Below are 21,948 nucleotides of genomic sequence, written 5' to 3' on the forward strand. Positions count from 1 at the left end.
ACTCCTAGTCTGAATTTCAAGATAACAGTGGTAACAATAGTATTATTTTATAATTATTATTAGTAGTAATATTGGTATATTAGTATAGCCAAATCGTGGCTATCCAACATTAAAAAAAAGTTAATAAAATATCACATTTGCTTTATATGTGTGAACCGAGGCTTTATGGAAAACCAGAAATTGAAATACAGTCATTGACAAATATGATAATAATTTTTAGCACAGTTATAGTAATGGAATTTGGCCTAGAGAAATGTGCTAGAAAAGCAATTAATTGGAGTAAAATCCTGATAATAGAATTGAAATGCTGAATGGCCAAACCACCAGGATGAAGCCTACAAGTATCTGGACATTTTACAGTTGGATAACATCAAGCATGGACAAATTAAAAATATGCTTAGTAAAAAATATATCCAAAGAGTGAGAAAAGTGTTAAAGACAAAATTAAATGGTGAAAACATCATCAAAGCCATCAATCCCTGGGCCATATCTTTGATACGATACAGTGCTGGAATTATTAAACTGGACACAAGCTGGACAGTTTGGAGCAAAAATATAAGAAAACTCATGACTATTCACTAGGCACTATGACTGGACCCACTTTGATTCTCTTTCCAAAGGGTGGCTGTGGAATTCTGAGATTTGAAGTCCACATATCTTAAAGTTGCCAAGTTTGAGAAATACTGTTCTAAATATTACAAGGAATAATGAAATTAAATTTTAAAGGTATCTTCTGTCTCTCCCAATCTCATTATCTCAGGGGTCTTCAAACTTGGCCCTTTTACGACCTGTGGACTTCAACTCCCAGAACTTCTCAGCCAGCATGCCTGGCTGAGGAATTCTGGGAATTGAAGTCCACAAGTCGTAAAAGGGCCAAGTTTGAAGACCCCTGCATTATCTGATTGACATGACACAATACACCAAGGGAAAGGGGGAGGGGAGGGGAGAGGAAGGAAAGCATCTTTTGGGAACTAATGAATAGAACCAGATTCCTCTTGACACTGCAATAAATCTCTTCTTAGGTGGCCAAACTGTTTTCTACCCTTCCAGCCTTACCCTCTCACTTCCTCACACAAGACACTTCTTAACATTCTATTTTAACTAAAAAAAATTAATAGGAACAGTAAAAAGGTATGTATGGTCCATCATGAGCATCGATGAACTTTCTACCAGAGTAGGAAAATCATCTTCCCACTCACCCACTCTGATCATTGATAATAAACTTGCACCTGTTTCAGGAATACCATGCAACTGCAGGCTAAACTCTACTCCATTACCTCCTGTTTTATCCTTGTCTTCACTGCTATGCTTTCACATCACAGCCTCAATTCAACAAGAAGCTGCGGCATGTGCTTTAATTGCACTGCCTTAATACATACCTGCAAAGGAAGAGAGTGGATTCAGCAGCCATTACCTGTTTCTGATACAAAACCGGGAACAATTACCCTCTATTTCACCCTGCACAGATCCTCTAATGAGTGATGGTCTTAAAGATAAGCAATGTTTGAGAACTGTCTTTATTTTAGATGGCTGATGCTTTAATGAATATAGTTATGTTGCACGGATAGTAATTTGAAACTGGCAAAGATTGCTTATGTCCTCCTGCTCTTCGTGCGCCTGGGAAGTTGTCATCTGATTAATAAAAAAGAAATCCCTAAAGCTTTATTCTTTTTTTTCCCCAGCTTACGGTATAAAATCCTAGACTATCACACCTTCACTGTATTATTGGGAAATGGTTTGAAGAATGAAGAACGATTGCAAGAATTGGGTATGGCTAGTCTACAGAAAAGAAGGACTAAGGGTAACATGATAGCAATATTCCAGTATTTTAGGAGCTGCCACAAAGAAGAAGGAGTCAACTTATTTTCCAACGCACCAGAGAGCAGGGCAAGAAACAAGGCACGGTCACTTATCAAGGAGAGAAGCAACCTGGAATCAAGGAGAAACTTTCTAACAGTGAGAACAATTAACCAGTGGAATTGCTTGCCTTCAGAAGTTGTGGGTATTTCATCACTGAGATTTTTAAGAAGAGACCGGACAGCCACTTGTCTGAAATGGTATAGGATCTCCTGCTTGAGCAGGAGGTTGGACTAAAAGACCTAAAGCTCTATTCTGATTGATTCATAGATTTGATTGGTTTGTTTGCTTCCTACAACTCACAGATGTTTTCCAGCATGAACATAATTATTTTCTGGATTAAAGGGGGCTCCCTTTCCTCTTTTCTCCCCCACAAAACCCCACTTTTCTCAGGTTTACTTCAAGTCTAAAGGGATGGACAGGAGCATAGCAAACCAAAAACATAGGACACTTCCGTTTTATTATACATCACTGTTTGGAGTCAGGCGGTGCCTCCACTGAATACATTAAATTAAATTAAATTAAAATTCTTATGTAGCCACAAAATGGCTGGTGTCATAAAATTCACTAAATCAAAGCTAAGCACTTTCTCTTTGAACCTTCCCATTATCTGGCTCTCAAGTTATCAGACAAGGGAGTTGTGAAGATCCAGGAAGAGTGTTGGGAAAACCAAGAATACAATTTTAAGCTCTTTAACAAGGGCTGATACCATATATAAAAGAAACACAGTAATTAAAAAAGGCAAAGCAGATACTGTTTTCTTGGGGCAGGAGAGAAAGAAAAGGACAGGTACTTCCTAAGAGCAAAGAAGCTGAGCCAGTTCAGAAGAAAAGTAGCAAAGGAGATGAGGGAGAAGGAGATGCATCTATTCAACCAGCACTTTGCCAACTCTGCAAATACGAAATGAGGCTTGTTTCTTTGAAGATAATGAAGCATGTCTTGATATCTGGTGTAAATCAGAAATTACACTGGTGGATACATGTTTTCTATGGAGTCTTTGGTGTTCTTAGAGTTACCTGTTTGCTTGTAGACATTTTATTACCTGACTAGTTACATCATCAGTGTTAGTGATTGTGGGATTTGCTCCCTATTTAGATATGGTGGTTTGCCCTGCCAAAGTTGATGAGGGTATGGTTTTCTCCTTCGTATTCCCTGATTAGGGTATTGTTCTCTGCTTGTTTGTCTGGTGTTATTTCCTCCTTATTGGATGTTGGCTGCTGGAGAGGATCTCTCCTGTTTTTGTTCTGTTTTCTTAGCTTTTATATTGTCTTCTTTAAGTTGTTTATAAGTAAGCTTATATTATGTATTTAGCTAAGTCGGTGTGTTATGTAGTTCTGCTGCCATGGATTCTTTCTCTAGTCCTGTTCTATGGACGTAAAGAGTGCTGTGACATTGAATGAAACCATAATAATTTCATCTTATTCTGTTTTAGGTCTCTGATTTTCAGAAAGCACCAAGGACTGTACAGTTCAGCCCTGAGCCACATATATCTCTTCTATTGTTTTCTTCTACTCAGATAAAAATGCAGTGCCAGCTTCTTGATTATTAAAGTAGCTTGAATGCTAGCTGCAACTATGAGGTTTTAGTAGGCATTGTGTAGATACTAATGTCATCCATTCCTTCAACCCTACCCAGCAAACTCCATGCCATATTTTCATGCTGTATGGCTTCTCTGAGTCACAGCTTAGCACATCTGGCTCCTGTAGCTGGTGTGACAATAACACAGTTGAGATTACAAGAGGAACATGTAGCAAAGAGTCTCTTGGGGCAGAAGAGGCTCCTGCCTGTTGCAAATCCATTTGCTATTCATGTTACCAACTTCCACGCCAATTAAATAATTTAGCCCTTGACAGCATTTAATATAGACTTTTCCACAAATTCAACAGTGCATAATAGACTTATTAAATGGAAGCTTTCATTATTGTTATATCTTCTTCCTGTATTTATTTTACTTTTTAAAAAAATGAAGTGAAATGAATCTAACAAATGAAAAAGAAGAACCATGATTACTTTGGTAACAGTTATATACAATATCTTACAGCCACTTCTCATTAATGTAAATAATATGATAAGGTCAAGATCAAAACAAGATTTATTCAAAATTAAATAAAAAAGTCACTACATAAAATAGACATCTGACCTGGGATCCTTAACCTTGTGATTAAAGAGAAGTATGAGATAAGAGGGCTAATATGTAATCCATCTACTTTTAAATGGCTTCTAAACTAATAAGCTCAAGTGTCTCATAAAGCTTGTCTTGACTAGTTGCTAGAAAGCTCAACATGGATTCCTTGGGGGTACCTTTATAAATATAGTTTTAGCCTTGTTTAAAATTGTAAAATAGGACATATAGACAACTTGTCTCTCTATAACATTACTTAGCATTGCATCTAAAAGTCAAATAGAATTGGTTTGGGTCATGGAATCCTTTATGTAACATGTTAATAGATTTTACCTCTATTTGTCAGGTGCAAGGGACCAGGACCATATGTTAAATTGCAGTTCAAAAAGGATTTATTGCTCAAACCTATAGAGAAGAATCTAGTCAACTAAAGTTCAGTACTAAATTGGTGTCAGATAAGGGTCAATGGAATTCAAGAGGAATTGGATTTAGATTATTTGTGGGAACATAATGACCCTAGACCAGAGATGTCAAACACAAGGCCCGGGGGCCGGATGCGGCCCGCAAAGTGATTTCATGTGGCTCCCGAAGCCATCCTGGAAACAGTGAGGGAACGGCCCCAGCTGCCTTGGCCTTGGCCCAGGCCAGCCAGGAGCCAATGTACAATTTTGTGGTGGCCATCTATGCTGAAACGTATTCAGTCTTAGCTCCAAAAGGCCGTCTAGAAACAGCGAGGAACCAACTCCTGCCGCATCGGCCCCGTCCCGTGTGCATGCTGGGGAGGAATGAAGAAATGGACCATGCTTTGGCGCTTGCCCCAGTCCCACCCCCTTTGCCAGAGACCCTCAGATCTGTCCCACTCCTGCCCAGGCCCCCATAGGCACCCTTGATGTGAACGATGTAGAGCTGGTCATGCCCACCCAGTAAACCACACCCATTCTATCTATACCCACCCAGTAGGCCATGCCCACCCTGGCCACCCCCCCCCGAGGGCAACTGCATTTCTGATGCGGCCCTCAATGAAATTGAGTTTGACACCCCTGCTGTAGACTGATGACTTGTTTAACACCACCTTCCCAGCTCTGCCAGCTCTTCTCCTACTCTGCCACTTATATCATATGTGTCCAGAATTTATTCCATAATTCACAGGGAAAAAGGAAACAAGGCCCCAATCACTGTTCATTTGGCAGATTCAAAGTCACTTGCTGGATGCCTTGCCCAACGTTATATCTGCTTTTCATTTTATTACCCGTACATTTTATTACTGTATTTACTGTATTTGCCATAATTACCCCGTTTTTATTTCACTGTGTATGTATGCATGTATTTGTTCTTTGGTGACATGAGAAAGGGAGAGAAAAACCTTAAAACAGAAGCTTTGTTTTATTATCAATGTAATATCTAGTGGGTTGAATATCCCCTATTTGTCTCAAGTGAAAAATGAGGCAAGGAAATATTTTGAAAATTGGAAATGAGTGTCAGTGCAAGTTTAAAAAAAGAAAAGTTTAACTTAGCTTTAAGTACTAGAGGTCCTCAGATTATCTTTCTTCTTTTAAAAAATGTTATTAATGGGAAGCAAATACAGATGGTCCTCATTTAGTGCCTGTATTTGGTTCCAGTGAAATGGTTGCTAAAGAGAGAGGGGGGGAGGGAGAGAGGGAGGGAGGAAGGAAGGATTGATTGCTGGTTGCTACTATTTTATTCACATAAATTTATCTTATACAATGTCTTGTGCCAGACCTATTTCCTGCTTTTTTCCCCTTCCTCACAGGGCAAAGTGATTGCTTAAACAAGGTCTTTCTTCCTGAGATGCTTGTCCCCACACAGTGTGTCCCTAAAAAAGTGCTAAGGGCAACAAACTCAACTTGGTAACCTCAATTAGTTAATTAGAAGCCTTCCTCTCTGGGAGTTGCTGCCTGAAATCAACTAGACCAGGGGTCTTCAAACTTAGCCCTTTTATGACTTGTGGACTTCAACTCCCAGAATTCCTCAGCCAGGCAGGCTGGCTGAGGAATTCTGAGAGTTGAAGTCCACAAGTCATAAAAGGGCCAAGTTTGAAGACCCCTGAACTAGACGTTGATCAGCTTCACATTGAATGCTTTCCTCCAAGCATTGGCCACAAAGTTACTTTTTTATTTTGGCTGTAATTGTGAATGGTCACTATCTGAAGCAGTCAGTAAACAATGCTGATCCAGAACTATCTTCCTACATCTCCCACCCCAAGTTCTACATAAGAAGAGTCTTTTTGATTAAGGCCTACTTTAGCCTTCTGTCCCAAAGAAACAAATAATGACTACTGGAAACTCGTAAGTGGTGCGTGAATGCACACTCGGGAAGTGACCCTGCCATCAGCTTGAAGGTAATTGCTGTTTTGTAAGCAATGATAATAAAGTGTGAATAAACTGAAAGTTGGAAAGTAGGTGATCTATACATAAATAAATTAATGATCTAATTACTTTTGGAGCAATTCAACTTATTAAGTAGCAATTTTTAAAAATGAAAGTGAATTCTGTAATGATAATATACAATGTAAAATGTCAGGATACAAGAACCTCTGAATTGGTGGCACATAGGCAAAATATGTTTGTTTGAAAGTTAATATCTAGATCAGTGGCCCCCAATCTTTTGGGCACCAGGGACCGGTTCCATGCAGAGAGAGTTTTTGCAGACTGGAGGGGGCATGGTTTTGTGTGTTGCCTGAATCCCATGGATGGGACTTCACTGTTTGCCGGTCCACGGATCAGGGACTGGGGATCCTTGCTCTAGATTATGCTCCTCTCTCTGAGCTAGGGGCCCTAACTTAGACAGAGGAGCATAAGGATACTGGATAATTGGACTTTGATTACACTTGTGGTATAATGACTAGAATGTGCTCCAACTGACTGGCATTGTCTTAATGAGTAGCAGAAAATGGTGCATGTGGGTAGATTTATCTGTAATTATAGTACTCTAGTCTGTATAATGTCTATCTTTTTAAAACGTGTTATGACAAGGCCTTGATTGACCAAAGCCCTGATAGTTGGTGGTGGTCAATATTTATAGGTGATGACCATAGCAGATACAAGAATGTAAATTGGAGTGGAAGAGGAACATACAGTTCATCCATACACAGTAAAGTGTATGGATGAGCGTATATTGTATATCTGTGAAATTAAGAAGAATTAGAACAGTGTAATAGATGTGAATAAAAATGGTCTGAACTTTGGAGTGTAGCAGATGAATACATGCAGGGAATGAAGATACTGGTTTAATTATGAATGAACTGCTGAAATATATGGCAAAATTTCTGAATTATTGTCCCTTAGATCATAGTGAGTGAATATGAAAACAGGAATCCATAAGTTGGTGACAGCTGCATGTTGTACACCAGTGAATAGTGATAATGGAACAATCAAAGATGACCTTTGAGAAAAAAATCTAAATGGAAAAACAGTTTATTAAGTGACATGAATGTATGGATGGAATAAGATGGGACAGTAAAAAGAAAGTGAATAGATCAGTGTTTCTCTGCTTTAGCGACTTTGGGATGTGTGGACTTCAGCTCCCAGAATTTCCCAGCCAGCATGGCTGATTGGGGGATTCTGGGAGTTGGTCCACACATCTTAAAGTTGCTGAGGTTGAGAAACACTGGAATACCATTTGGAGACACAAGAATGAATGAGAGAATGACTGTTTGTGAGTTTCCAGATTTTCTGATTTCAAGTTTATGGTTTAAACCAAAGTCTAGTCATGGATACACACGATAAAGGAATAAATCTAAAAGTATCACTGATATGATGATGATGAAGAAAGCATCAATGAAGGATACTATGCAATGAGATACTAGGTAATGTGGAAGAGATCATTTCTTAGCAGAGTCAAAATGGATCGTGGGGAAAAAATGGAAGAAAAGAAGTGAAATAAAAAAAGAGAAAACTTGGAAAAATTGCAAGAAGACGAAGTATGAGTCCTACATTAGAAATAATAGAGAAAATTAATCTTTCAGGAGAGTTAATAGAATTTCTACTCTATTTATAAGGAAAGAAGGAAAAAAGATGTGGAAGCTGTGTGGAATTGAATGTTGAGAACTATTGCTACAAAAATGTAGAAAAGGAGCAAGGGACGATTAAGATTGTTAAGAATATGAGAAAATGCAGAATGATTTTGATGGAAATAAGCATTGCTTTGGAAGTTGTTGCAATAAGCTATGCCAAGTTCCTCCAGCAGAATGAGTGCAATTAAAAATAAAAGTAATGAAATGCTCCAATTATCCCAAGACTGTGGCTAGATTTGGTGTAAGAATTTACTTAAGGCATTTGTTGACAGAAGTTTCTTAAAACTGATCTTGAATAATAATCCAGTTTTCAAAAGGCATTTTTACTGCCTTTGAAATTGGAGAGAACTCTGGTTTCAAGAATTTCCAACTTTATTATTTTATTATTGTGATTGTCAAGTAGGTATTTAAACCAATCCCTATCAGAATATTTCAGAGCTGCCCCTCTTAAAACAAACAAACAAACAATTGGGACCACTACAGATAATTGCCAGGAAAATATGGAATCAGCTCTGATATGGACTCCATTATTCTATTTCAGTCTGTATAAGAATATAAAAGCTTTCCTGGACCATATCAAAAGGCCATTTAGTTCAGCATCCTGTTCCTAACAATAAACAATCAAATGCATCTGGGAAACATACAAGCAAGGCATAAAAATGAAACAGAAAAAAAAAGTAGCTTTGTAACTAAATTTGTCCTATACAGATGTGCCAGGTGGTAGATTCAAATTTAAATTTTACAAACAAAACCTGTTGAACTACTGCACTCCTTGATTTATTTTTAGGGAGGATCAAGCAATGATTTCTCAAGGCAAGGACCATCTGCAGACTCTATAACCTAAAGAGGGTTTGAACTGGTATGAGTTAATTATATATTAGTTTGTTAAAATAAGTTGTGGTCTACCTCTTGAGCAACTGTAGGCAACTTTGAAGAGGTCTCCAAGAAGACAAGATTCACTGAAGTTTAAGGGAAATATGACATCTAACTTCATGGTTACATTAATCAGTTATTTACTTTTAGAGTTAGTTACTTCACTAACTCTACTTAGTTCCATCAACAGAAGGTTGCTTGAGTCAGAAAATTCTTTAGAGAGATTTAAGATCTTATGTATTTGGAGAGTATTGTTTTTATTTTATTTTTTATGGCATTCGAAAAGACTGATTATTTGATTAACTTTGATTATTTGTCGGGGGACATCTTCTGTTGAAACTAGGTATTGTTCTTGCTATTTTCTTTCTTTTGGAATTTGTACAAAGGAAAAAGATTAAGAAACCTGGGAGGAGATGGATATTGATTGATTGCCATTAAAAACAGTCTCCCCCCAAAAGCTTTCTTCAAATATGATAAAAATGGAGGAAACCCACTCAGATTCTATCTGTAAGTATATTTTGGACAAAATTTTAGAAAACATGGAGATGATAATTGCCTGCAAAAAGGAGATTTCTTTATATCGACAAAGTCAAGCATAAGGTTTAAGTGAAACTGTAGTTTATATTCAAGAGACTTGCTCCCAGTCCACTAAGATGGAAGAAGCAAATGTACAGTTGGATTATCAATTGATACTGGGAAAAAGCCTTGATATAAATGGACAGATGACCTGTAATAAGGAAATGGAGGAGTTTACTTCGGAAGGTCAAGCTGATTTGCAGACACCATTTGACTCTCTGATAGAGGAAAAACTATTGGAAGAAGAGAAAAATTTGATTAGAGGACTATATTAAAAAAATGATTTCAACTAAAGTTTATGCAACCTTAAAAAAGATGGGAAATGACGTTTTGGTATGAGCTTTTCAGAATGACTATAACTCTTATATCACCCTAATAAAATGGAGAATGAGAGATCTCTTGTTGTTGTATACAGTGTGGCAGGAGACAATGGGAGAGCTATTTGCGGAACTAGAGACTCAACTATGGAAACCTATTTGGAACAGAAAGAAATCCAAAATAAGATATAAATATTACATTTAAGATGATACTTATGGATGGTAAAGGTTTTATAGCTATTTGGACTGTTTTGGATTTGGTTCTTGTTAAAAGGGAGGTTATTATGAAATGATTTAGGACTTAATATTGAAGTATAGTAAGAATATGTGTTTTTTTGTGCATGTTTGTTTTCTCTCTTTTGTGTTTTTTTTTTGGAATGAGATGGAATTAATAATTGGAGAATTATTGAAAAAGAATAGAAATATAGCTGAGAAATGTAAGAGTTTTGGAGCTAATATGTTTAAATAAGAGAAATTTGGGGTCCCTGAATAGTAAAATAAATAGGCTAATTTAAATTTAAATATTTGAAAAATTAATAAAGTTTAAAACAGGATCTTTGGGATAGATAAGGAGCTTTTGTAAACGTTTATTGATTAATGAAATTCATATCCAGCAATATATTTAATGAAAACTTGCGTTAGAAATGTAATAATGAGATTACAATAAATTTAAACAGATAGCGTTAGTTTTGATTTAAGCATTTAATTTATATATAGCGATATATTAATGAATGAATTGGTTATAGGATTGTACTAATTTGATTATTACATTGATATTGAGCAGTTGAAAGTTTTTATTGATTAAGGAAACTTATATTTAGATATATTAATGAATGAATTTATTTGAATCTATTTGATTATAATAGTCTACATAAATAGAGAGAGAAATTTAAGAAATATTGTGTGAATTGTATATTTATAATGTTATTGTTTTTTTTGTAATTAACCACCATATCTCCATGCTGGCTCTTAAGCTTCTGTTGGTGTAAAATGGAAAACTAATAAAAATTGTTTATATATATATAAAAAGAAGGTTGCTTGAGTCTAGCTTTAAAATCCATAACAGCATTAAAGACATAAAACTAGCTTTCAGGTCAGATTCTTAGGATTCTTTTATCTTTTGCCCAGAAATAATTGACTATGCATCCCTCTTCTTTGTTCCTGTGCTCTTAGCAAATGTTTTATCTATGAAAGAATTTTATCTTCCTCACTCCAAGAAATGTTTTCTTAACAGCCTCGTGTTAAGGACTTTGTTGGAAAGTGTTATTGAAGTAACTGTGTACAATTATGTTAGTGCAATTAGTATGAACTGTTATTCAGACAATATAATATTGAAATCACAAATCTGTGTAATTTATTTTGCATTGTGCTACAAATTAACATCCCCAAAATACATATTGATGAAAACTTGTCTACTATTAGGATTATACACTTCTCCAATTTTGCAATGTAGCTCAGGGATTTAAGACTGGATTTTAAAATGTGGGTATTAAAAATTAAGAATGAACCATATTTAGAAATGCATCCTTTAAAATAAAATACACTCAAAAATGGATATTTTTTTGTGAGGAATTATGCCCAAAATAGGGAAGGTTAATGCCCTTCATTCAATGACACGCTTAGTATCTTTGACACTCTCCCCTGCTTCTCTATTGCTGTGAGCCACTTTGGTGTAATGGTTAAGGCACCAGACTGGAAACCCAGAGACTCTGAGTTCTAGTCCCACCTTGGGCACAAAGCCAGCTGGTAATTTGGGGACAATTACTCTCTCTTGGCCCTAAGAAGTCAATGGCCAACCACTTTAAAAAATGCTCCAAGAGAAAAGGAACAACAGAAGAAAGAAGTTAAAGAATCTCTTCAAGAAATTGTTTCGTTGCCGGTGGGAGGAGCAAGACCCAAGAGTTCTGCAGCACATTCTTCTATGGCAGATCTCCAAGCAGTCTTCTCCAGGCTCTTGGTAAAGGGAGATGGTAAAGCTCCTGACCTGGAATGCTAATGGCCTTAATTCTCCCCAAAACAGAAAGAAAATCTTTCATTATTTAAAGCAACATAATAATGATATTATTTGTTTGCAGGAAACACATATTTTATCTAAAGACCAAAAATATTTAGCCAATGCTCGTTTGGGATCTCATTTTGTATCTTATGCTCCTGGGAAAAAAGGGGGTGTAGTCATTTATGTTAAGCAAAACTTATCAGCCTGTTTGGTAGAATCTGATCTTCAAGGGAGATATGTTATGATTGAAGTTGGTTTATATGGGAAGAAAATACTTATAGTGGGGTTGTATGCACCAAACCAACAACAGGAACAATTTTACAGATTGTTACATCAGAAATTAACCTTGTTGGATTATAGATCTGTGATATTAATGGGTGATTGGAATGGTGTGTTAGATCCACAAAGAGACAAAAAAGCATCTTCTACTTTTTTTAAACAGGCTAAACTACCTAAAGCCTTTTTTGATTTGAAAGAGGACTGGGAGCTGCGAGACTACTGGCGTGAACGCAATCAGGAGGAGAGAGACTTTACTTTCTTTTCAGACAGACACCAATCCTTTTCAAGAATTGATTTTTTCTTGATTACAACTGATTTATATTTTAGGGTAAAGAATGTTAAGATTTTTCCTAGGACATTGACGGACCACAGTCCAGTCTGGATGGAGTTGGCTGATGAAAAAGAGGAGAGGAGATCGTGGAGGATTAATGAGAACTTATTTAGACAAGAAAAGAATGTTCAAAAACTAAAGGATTATTTAAAGGATTATTTTGTTTTAAATATGCATAAGGGAACATCAATGTCAATGGTATGGGATGCAGGTAAAGCCTTCATGCGTGGGATCTTGATACAAATGAATAATACTCAGAGACAAAAGCAGATTCAGAAACGTAAGGATTTGGAAGATGAGATTAAATTAAAAGAAAAAATTTTGATTTCAAATCCTACAGATGAAAAGGTTAAAGAATCTATAAAATTGCTTAAATCACAATTTAATATGTTGATGGCTGATCAAACTGCAACTAACCTACTGTATATGAGACAAAATACATTTTGTAATGCTAATAAACCAGGGAGATGGTTGGCTTACCAACTCAGAAAGCAACAGAGACAGAGAATTATAGATAAAATAAATTATAGTGGTAAATTGGTATATCAGAAGGAGTTGATTAAGAAATCTTTTTTAGATTATTATCAAAAATTATATAAGAGTACTAAAATACAGGTTTCAGATATAGATAATTACTTAAATGAAGCCAACTTCCCTAAATTAACAGAAGATCAGAAACAAGAAATTAACGGTTTAATTACTAGTGAGGAAATTAAGACAGTGATTAAAGAATTAAAATTAGGTAAAGCACCGGGTACGGATGGTTTGACATCTATTTATTATAAAACTTTGGTACAAGAGATGATTCAACCTTTAAGACAGCTTTTTAATGATATATTACAGGGTTTAGAGATTCCCCCGTCATGGGGCAGAGCCTTTATATCCTTAATTCCAAAAGAAGATCAAGATCTTACTTTACCAAAGAATTATAGACCTATATCTCTCTTAAATGTAGATTATAAGATTTTTGCAAAAATATTAGCTAATAGGCTTATGAGGGTTTTGTGTCAGATTATACATAAGGATCAAACGGGTTTTATAACTGGAAGGTATATGAAGAATAATGTCAGACAAATTATTAACTTATTAGAATATCTAGATAAAAATAATCAAGTCTCTGCAGGATTGATATTTCTAGATGCTGAGAAAGCTTTTGACCAATTGAATTGGCAATTTATGTTAAGACTAATTGATAAAATGAACTTTGGAGAAAAATTTTTACAAGCTCTTGGTGTTATTTATCAAAAACAAACGGCACAACTTATAGTTAATGGAGGTTTGTCAGAGGTCTTTACAATAGAAAAGGGGACTAGACAGGGATGTCCATTGTCACCTTTGCTGTTTGTTTTAACTTTGGAAATATTGCTGATTAAAATTCGAGAATCACAGCAAATAAAAGGAATAGAAGTTAATAAAAAAGAATATAAACTAAGAGCTTTTGCAGATGACTTGGTGGTTACCCTGTCCCAACCTACTCACTCTGTAGTAGAGCTATTACAATTGATATACCAATATGGACGGGTTTCGGGTTTTAAAATTAATAACAATAAGACCAAAATATTACCCAAAAATATGACTAATATGGATAAGCAGACTTTGGTTAATTTGACAGATTTTGAGGTCGTTGATAAGGTAAAATATCTGGGGGTTACTTTATCTGTCTCTAATGTAAAATTGTATAAAAATAATTATGAAAGGTTGTGGGTCAGGATACAAAGAGACTTGAAAAATTGGGAGAAGTTGCAATTATCTCTTTTGGGAAGAATTGCGGCGATTAAAATGAATGTCCTGCCTAAGTTCCTTTTCTTATTTCAAATGATACCTATTTTAAAGAATGAGGTCAATTTAAATGAATGGCAGAAAGGTATCAATAAATGTATTTGGGCAGGGAAAAAACCAAGAGTAAAGCTTAAAATTATACAAGACATTCGTGAGAGAGGTGGACTCAAGGTACCGAATTTGAAATTGTATTATGATGCTGTGGTCTTAACATTAATTAGTGATTGGGTTAATTTAACAAATGTAGAAATACTCCTCTTGGAGGGTTGGGATTTACTTTTTGGATGGCATGCCTATTTAATTTTTAATAAAAAAGTTGACCGGGTTTTTAAATCTCATATTATAAGGATTTCTTTACTGCGGGTTTGGAGGAAATATCACAGAAGTGATTCTAAAATACCATTATGGGCTATACCTTGGCATGCGATAGAGGGGATAAGGAGAGGAGTCAAGATGGATAGTGTTTCTTATGCACAATTGCTTAGATGGGATGGTAAAATTTGGCAGTTAAAATCTTTGGAAGATTTAGCACAAGAAAATATTATATATTCATGGTTTCAGTACAGACAAATAGCGGACAGATGGAAGATAGATCGTAATGTGGGCTTGCTTAGAGAAGATGAAAATTTTGTTAAACAAGTAAAAGATCAAAGACGAACTCATATTAAGAGAATTTATGGGTTGCTAGTAGAATTGGACTCAGAACCAGAATTAATTAAAGAATGTATGATTAAATGGGCACAAAATTTTGGTGAACCAGTTCTACTAGATACCTGGGAAATTATCTGGGTGAGAAATGTTAAATTTACACAAGCCCAGAACTTAAGGGAGAACTTTTATAAAATGTTTTATAGATGGCACCTTGATCCACAAAAAATGTCTCGTATGTATCCTGACTTACAGCCCAAATGTTGGAGATGTGGTTGTCTGGACGCTACTTATTACCATATTTGGTGGTCGTGTAAAAATATAAAAGCCTTTTGGATTAAGATATGGTGGAATATTCAAATAATTTTTAGAAGGAGGGTAAAATTTACCCCACAATTGTTTTTGCTAGGTATTGTTACTGATTGTGATACTAAGGAGGTTGTATTGATGTTAAATTTAATTACAGCCGCAAGGTTGTTAGTAGGGCAATATTGGAAGAAGGAATCTTTGCCTACTTTGCAAGAGTGGTTTTCTAAAGTATCCTATCTGGCGGAAATGGCAAAGATTTCGGCTTTTTTAAAGGACCAATCGCAAGAGAAGTTCTTTGTGGTATGGGAAAAATGGGTAGATTTTATACAACATAAGTTGGATATAAAAAAATATTATTTAGTTTTTCAATAACTCATATCTAAATTTTAACATTTTATAGATTGTATTATTTTTTCCTTCTCTTTATATTTTTTATTATTATTTTATTTTCTTATATTTTCTTTCTTCTTTCTTTCTCTTTATTTTTTTTTCTTTTTAAGTATTTTTTTCCTTTCTTTAATATTTATGTTTTTATATATATATATATTATTGTTAATTATTTTATTAGTTGTTTAAGTAATGTATTTAGACTTATCTATGGTTTATACTTTTTTTCTAAGAATTCAAGAAACTTTAATTAAGCCTATATTCAGCTCTGGGAAGGCTGAGGGAGGGAATGGGAGGGTTGGGGTGGGTTGGGGAGGGTTGTTTTTCTTGTAAAAATTTTCAATTAAAAAAAAAAAATGCTCCAAGAAATCTGCAGGGGGAAGTTGCCAGGAGTCAAAATTGACTTGAAGACACACTGTTCTTTGTTGTTGCTGTGGTACTGAACATAAAAGAGCTGACTGACACACTGGCAGCAATCTGACTCCATATTTGCAGCTAGCCTCCTTGTTTTAACAGCACACATACACCCCTATTGTCTGCACTTAGGATAGATTGCTTCCCTCCTTCGAATGCCATTGACTTCATTAGAATAGCCTCTTCCTAATTCTTGCCTTTCAGAGGCATCAGACTAATGTAAAAACACCCTTCAATTGAGCTCTGCACCTGGTGACTGCATCTCTGCAGTTTTCTTGGCAGGTTTCAGAAAGTGATTTGCCACTGTGAGTTCTCAGTCTTGGCAACAGTCCTGGAGTTTCCAGGTAATCACCCAAGTATTAGCTAGAGTTGACCCTACTTAGCTTCCAGGATCAGCCTTGTTTGCTTAGATACTATGGCAGCAGTCTTCAAACTTGGCCCTTTTATGATTTGTGGACTTCAACTCCCAGAATTCCTCAGCCAGCATGTCTGTCTGAGGAATTCTGGGAGTTGAAGTCCACAAGTCATAAAAGGACCAAGTTTGAAGACCCCTGTACTATGGTAATTGTAACAGCAAGATGGAGGAAGCTGTATTAAAGTAATACTAAACCAAGAATTATATTTGGTCCTATGGCTTCTACTTCTCACTTATATTAATAAAGCCACCACCCCAATTTGCACTCTTGTTATCAATTCTTCATTTGGGATTAATTCTTTCAGGTAACAGAAGTAGATTTAACATACAGGTAGACTGCCTCATACAGCAACAGTTGTAAAAGTAACTCTGTTACCTTTTCTTGCATACATAACCTTCACTGGTCTGTAAAGCAAAGGAAAGCTGAAGTAAGATTGTAAACACAGTTGTGGAATCATGTAGCAACTACTTTACTTAACAAATGAGTCTCGACTGGGGTTGCTAAATGAGCTTATCTATCTATCTATCTATCTATCTATCTATCTATCTATCTATCTATCTATCTATCTATCTATCTATCTATCTATCTATTTCCATCCATCACCCATCCATACATCCATCCACCCATCCATCCATCTTCCATCTAACTTGTCACAATTATGTAAGTCTATCATAATAGAAACCTGGTTTGGGTGAGGTTTTTTCCACGTTTGTGATTTTATTTATTTATTTATTTATTTATTTATTTATTTATTTATTTATTTATTTATTATTTAAAAGAAAAACAAGGACAACTGGATCAAGAATAGACTGATCTGTTTCATCTCAACATATAGCTGCTGTACCAGAATGTGCACTTTCTACGTTTGAAGGAATAATTTAGGCATCCTTTTGTCTTTCAAGGAAGATTTGCAAAATGCAGAGGATTCTGTTAAAGATCCTAGGATACATGTTCACGGTAGGCTAAAGAATGAATTGAGAATCTTCTCCAGGATATACCCAATTTCCCAACAGTGTACAGAGGTTTAGCTATTTTTCAGAGCATCATTGCTGTTCCTTTCTTTGAAGAACATCTCACTAACATTCCTAGGAGCTTAATCTGAAACATCACCCCTCCATCACAAAATTCTTATCTTCCATCAGTCTTATAGGACAAGATGCAGACATCTTTAGACTCTTTGTCCACTTTAATTCTCTACTGCCAAAGAAGGCAAGTCCAGAAATCTTGAAAAAAGAGCGGGAGGTAGAAATAAAAAAAATCAAAAAGAATATAAGAAATGGACTAATTTTTACCAGTGACTTCATCCAGACTCTCTGTTGTGAGATGATCATTCTGATTCACCCATTCTCCATTGCACTTGAAGTAGATCTGAGTGGCTGGGTTGGCTCTGCAGGTCAGCTCCACGGGCTTGTTCTTCACTATGTAGGCATCTTGTGGTTCTAAGAGGAAATTGGGAAGGGACTCTGCAGGTGCTGATGGGAAGGAATCTGGCAGTACATCTCCATACTCAATCCCTGTAAGAAAAGGGGAAAAAGAAAGAGTCTTCTAATTGCGTCTAATAGTAATCTAACTTCATATTCAGCTATTGGTTCAGCATTTTAAAGCAGTGTTTCTCAACCTCCGCATGTTCAGGCTCAGTGGATTTCAACTCCCAGAATTCCACCACTCTGGAGTCCACCCAGCTTAAATTTGTAGAGGTTGAGAAACACAGCTTTAAAAGATGACTCCAGACAGTAAAAAAAGGTTTTCTGTCTCTTGCTGTCTCCAGTTTGAAATTTAATATTGTTCATGCCTTTTGCCTAATTTCCACCAAGAACTAATGGTAAACCAGTCCTACATGAAGAAGCAAAAGCGAAGGAGAAAGGAGAACACTGTGTTCTCACAATTTTTTTTTTTTTTTTTTTGCTATCAACAGACAAACCCTACTTTTATTAAACTGAAATCATTCTGGTTGGTCACTTTTTTTGCCGTAGACATCAAAATTTAAGTTATGACTAAAGAAATATTCCTAACAGATCTGCAAATGAAAAAGTGCTATAGCCAAACTTTATAAACATATAAGCTTTATAGAGCAAAATTCTTGCTCAGAAATAAATTCAATAGATCTTAGTAAATCATAGTTACTCAAAGACAGATCTTGATAACATCAAAAGATTTACATATAGCTTCAGACATTGCTCAGTTTTTTCTCTCTCTCCTCTATCAACAGCAAGGGTAAATCACTCTAAAGTGCTCTGAATATTCTAAAGCACTCTGCAGATGTTAAATATCATTCTGACTCCCAAGTGTGGATAGACTTACTGTGCTACAAGCAGGAGATAACAGTGGCATGATAAAGTGAAGTCAGAGCGTCAGGTCTTGGAGTCACAGACTATCTAGGATAGGCAGTTTTATTCCCAGCATTGAGTTTTGAAGATAAAAATAGGTTCAGGCTCTTAGGGAAAACAGGACCTCTTTATTCCATACATTCTGATCTCAAGAAAAAAGTAGCATTTATGATACAACTGGCAAATAATCCAGGGGAGATTTCTCCTATGATTCAGTGGTTAAAGATGCTGAGCTTGTCAGCTAGAAAGCTGACAGCCCAGGTTTAAGACTTGAGTGCCACATGATGGGGTGAGCTCCCTTTACTTGCCCTACCTAGCAGTTCAAAAGCATGCAAATGCAAGTAGATAAATAGGAACCACTTCAATGGGAAGGTGTATTCCATGCACCTTGCTGTATACCCATATTGTCCTAAAGTGTCTTTGAACAATGCTGGCTCCTTTGCTTAAGAAATGGAGATCAGCACTGCCCCCCCTCCAGAGTCAGACAGGATGGATGGGGAAACATTTACCTTTAATAGTCCTAAAGCATAGAAAATCTTCTCAAATGACACAAAAGTCAGATCAAAAACAAGTACTTCATATCCATAGTCTATTACTCAAAACTATTTGGAGATTCCCCCTTCCCCCTTAAATGAGCATGGATGTGATTAATTATCAGTTGTCTGGGCTGATAATGCAAGTTATCAATGTCTGTGCTGTTTGAGGATCATGGGAGTTGTAGACTCATAAAACTAGAGGTCCAGATTTTGGAATATTCCTTTAACCATCTGGAGTATGGGTGAAAGTAAAATAGTTATGCTTTTGGGTACTTTTTCATCATGACATCATTCAAACATTGGATGCATCAAGAATCTCCTTTTTTACCTGACAATCAGATTCTAGGAGGGGGTGAGACTCACAATCAACAAGAACTATTGGGCATGTTTTTGTTACATTGATTTAAAAAAAAAAGCATTGAATGATAATTGTGGTCTACATTTAGAGAGTTGGGAGGCATACATACATTATACTATTACAAATGTAGATCTGGAGTTAAACCTTGAATTAAAGGTTGGTCTTACATCCTAAAAATGAATGGAAGGCATCGAATTGGTACCTGGAAATTAAAAGAATGCAGGATACATTTTGCTTCCCACTCAAAGCTGAATAAATCACTTTCCTTAGCCATATCTCAAATTATGACTGTTGAGGAGGTCCATAAAAGAAGAAGGTTAAATCGTTGAGATTCTTGAAACACATAATGGCCAACAATTTATTTTTTTTTAAAAAAAAGGACTCAAGAGGCCATCATGATGAAAAAACTTAATGCACTTTTCTTGCAAGGACTTGGCAAAAACCCTTAGCCTGCTTCTAGTAAGGCAGCAACAGAACCATATGAAATCATCAGAGAAGCTTGTCACTGCTGGCCACAATTCAGGATAGCTTTTTCTTGGAGTCTTCAGGAAGCACAGTGGAGCAGACCCAAAGCAGCCCAAGATGCCTCCTGAGCAAATCTCTCTCTCCCTCTCTCAGAAGTGTATACACGCAGTCATTTAAAATCCATTTAGGAAAATTGACTTTCCATTTCCATTTTAACACAGCACTAGGGAAAGCAGTAGGACATTTGTCATAATCCATTAACTGCTCTTTTGGAAACAGCAAATTAAACTCCAAACTAATCTCTGTGCGTGTGTTTGCGTGCACGCACGCATGTGCTCCTTAGTTTCTCTGCTCTCTATTGCTGCCAGGTGTCCCCCCGCTCCCCCTTAATTTCATTTTCAGCTCTATAATTTTCTCCGAACCTTACCAATTATACGGGGGGGGGGGCTGGTAATTGAGGCACACAATGTCCTCCCAGTGTGCCCTTGTGAAGCCCCCAAGTTGGTAAGAATGGAATGGTGAGAGCAAAAAGCTTAAATCCAGACAAGACAGTCTTATGATGAATGGGCTTTTCTGGAGCTAATTTGCAAATGCTTGCCCAAGATCATTATAAAGAATAAAATGCCCCCTTCAATGCAGGTCCCAGAGCTAATAGAGATAAAGTGGTTGTTACTGTTTATTCGTCGAATTGGGCTATGGTTTGAATAGAAGCAAAATCATCATCATCATCATCATCATCATCTCAGTAGGGCAGTATTTTCCCCCTCTATTGTCTTTCACTCTCAATTTGTAAAATTACAGTATCTTGTTATGTTCTCCAGTTGGTTTTCATCAATTCAGATGTCTCCAGAAGTTGACACATCAGTAACCCTTACCTTGCTACCCAGAATAGTAATGGTGGTATATTATGCTCTAAGTGCCTATGAGTTTGAATTCTGAAACAAAACCAAATTTTGATCTCTGCATGTGATACCAGTAGTGTTTGCATATATGGCAGTAAAGTCAACTTTTTGATTTAAAAGTGGACAATTTTTGCAACTCTTGTCAGTATTGTTTGAGCGACTTTATTACAATTCCAGTATATTGATCCACAGTTTCATTTTTGATTTCCTATTAAATGCTTGGTGCATTGCCAAAAGGATTCACTTAATATTTAGACATTTTGAACTCTTCGGGCTTAATCTTGGAAAAGAACACTCTAGTTGGAACAAATATTTTATAGCAACCCCACCTTGAATCCAAGGTCTTCTGCTTGAATCAAAATAAATGAAATAATGTGCTTGAGGTGGAAAGAAATGAAATTTTGATTCTGGGCTTTACCAGTTAGATAGATTTGATATTATTGAAATAGCTAGTTTATATTATTTTGTAAAAGTAAGAAGTTGAGGTTTGAAGCTGATGTTCTATTGCATCAAAGGAAGTCGGAAGTCAATCTCTTTCCTCCCCTTTTTTCTCTCTTACCTCACTTCTCTACTCCCTTTTCCCTTCCCCATCTTTTCCACTATTTACTTTGTATTTTGATTGTATCATATATTATAAACTAATAAAACTTTGTACAGAGGAAAAAACAATTACTAAAATAAATGAAATAAGCATCTGTGATATTAATTTGGTCAAACAGAATAAGAATACAGAAGTCAAACACACACAAACACCCACATGGACAAAATCCTTCCTTTTAATTTTTTGTTCATTTTATGTAGTACTACCTTCCTCTGGGTCAAGGGTTGGCAATTATGATAACTTTATGACCTGTTGACTTCAACTGGCTCATGAATTCTGTGAGTTGAAGTCCACAGGTTATAAAGTTGTGATAGTTGTCTATCCCTGGTCTGGGCAATGTTCTGCTCCAGGAGAGAATGACATGTAAAGGATATGGTAGCTTAGCAGTTAAGATGCTGGGCTTGTCAACTAAAGGATAGGCA

The 21,948-nt window shown here is 36.1% G+C and overlaps 1 protein-coding gene across 3 annotated transcripts in view; it reads right to left on the reverse strand.

Annotated features, from left to right (window-relative positions):
• Positions 1–21,948, reverse strand: part of UNC5B (unc-5 netrin receptor B) — a 210,798-nt gene that overhangs the window by 38,898 nt on the left and 149,952 nt on the right. For all 3 annotated transcript variants that reach the window (XM_039320507.1, XM_039320508.1, XM_039320506.1), the window contains exon 2: positions 17,630–17,851. In XM_039320507.1, the coding sequence (XP_039176441.1) occupies positions 17,630–17,851 (222 nt within the window). The remainder of the gene's footprint in view (positions 1–17,629; positions 17,852–21,948) is intronic.

Source organism: Crotalus tigris, unplaced genomic scaffold (assembly GCF_016545835.1).
Source record: "Crotalus tigris isolate CLP2741 ecotype Arizona unplaced genomic scaffold, ASM1654583v1 scf7180000023654.2194447, whole genome shotgun sequence".
Classification (NCBI taxonomy): Eukaryota; Metazoa; Chordata; class Lepidosauria; order Squamata; family Viperidae; genus Crotalus; species Crotalus tigris.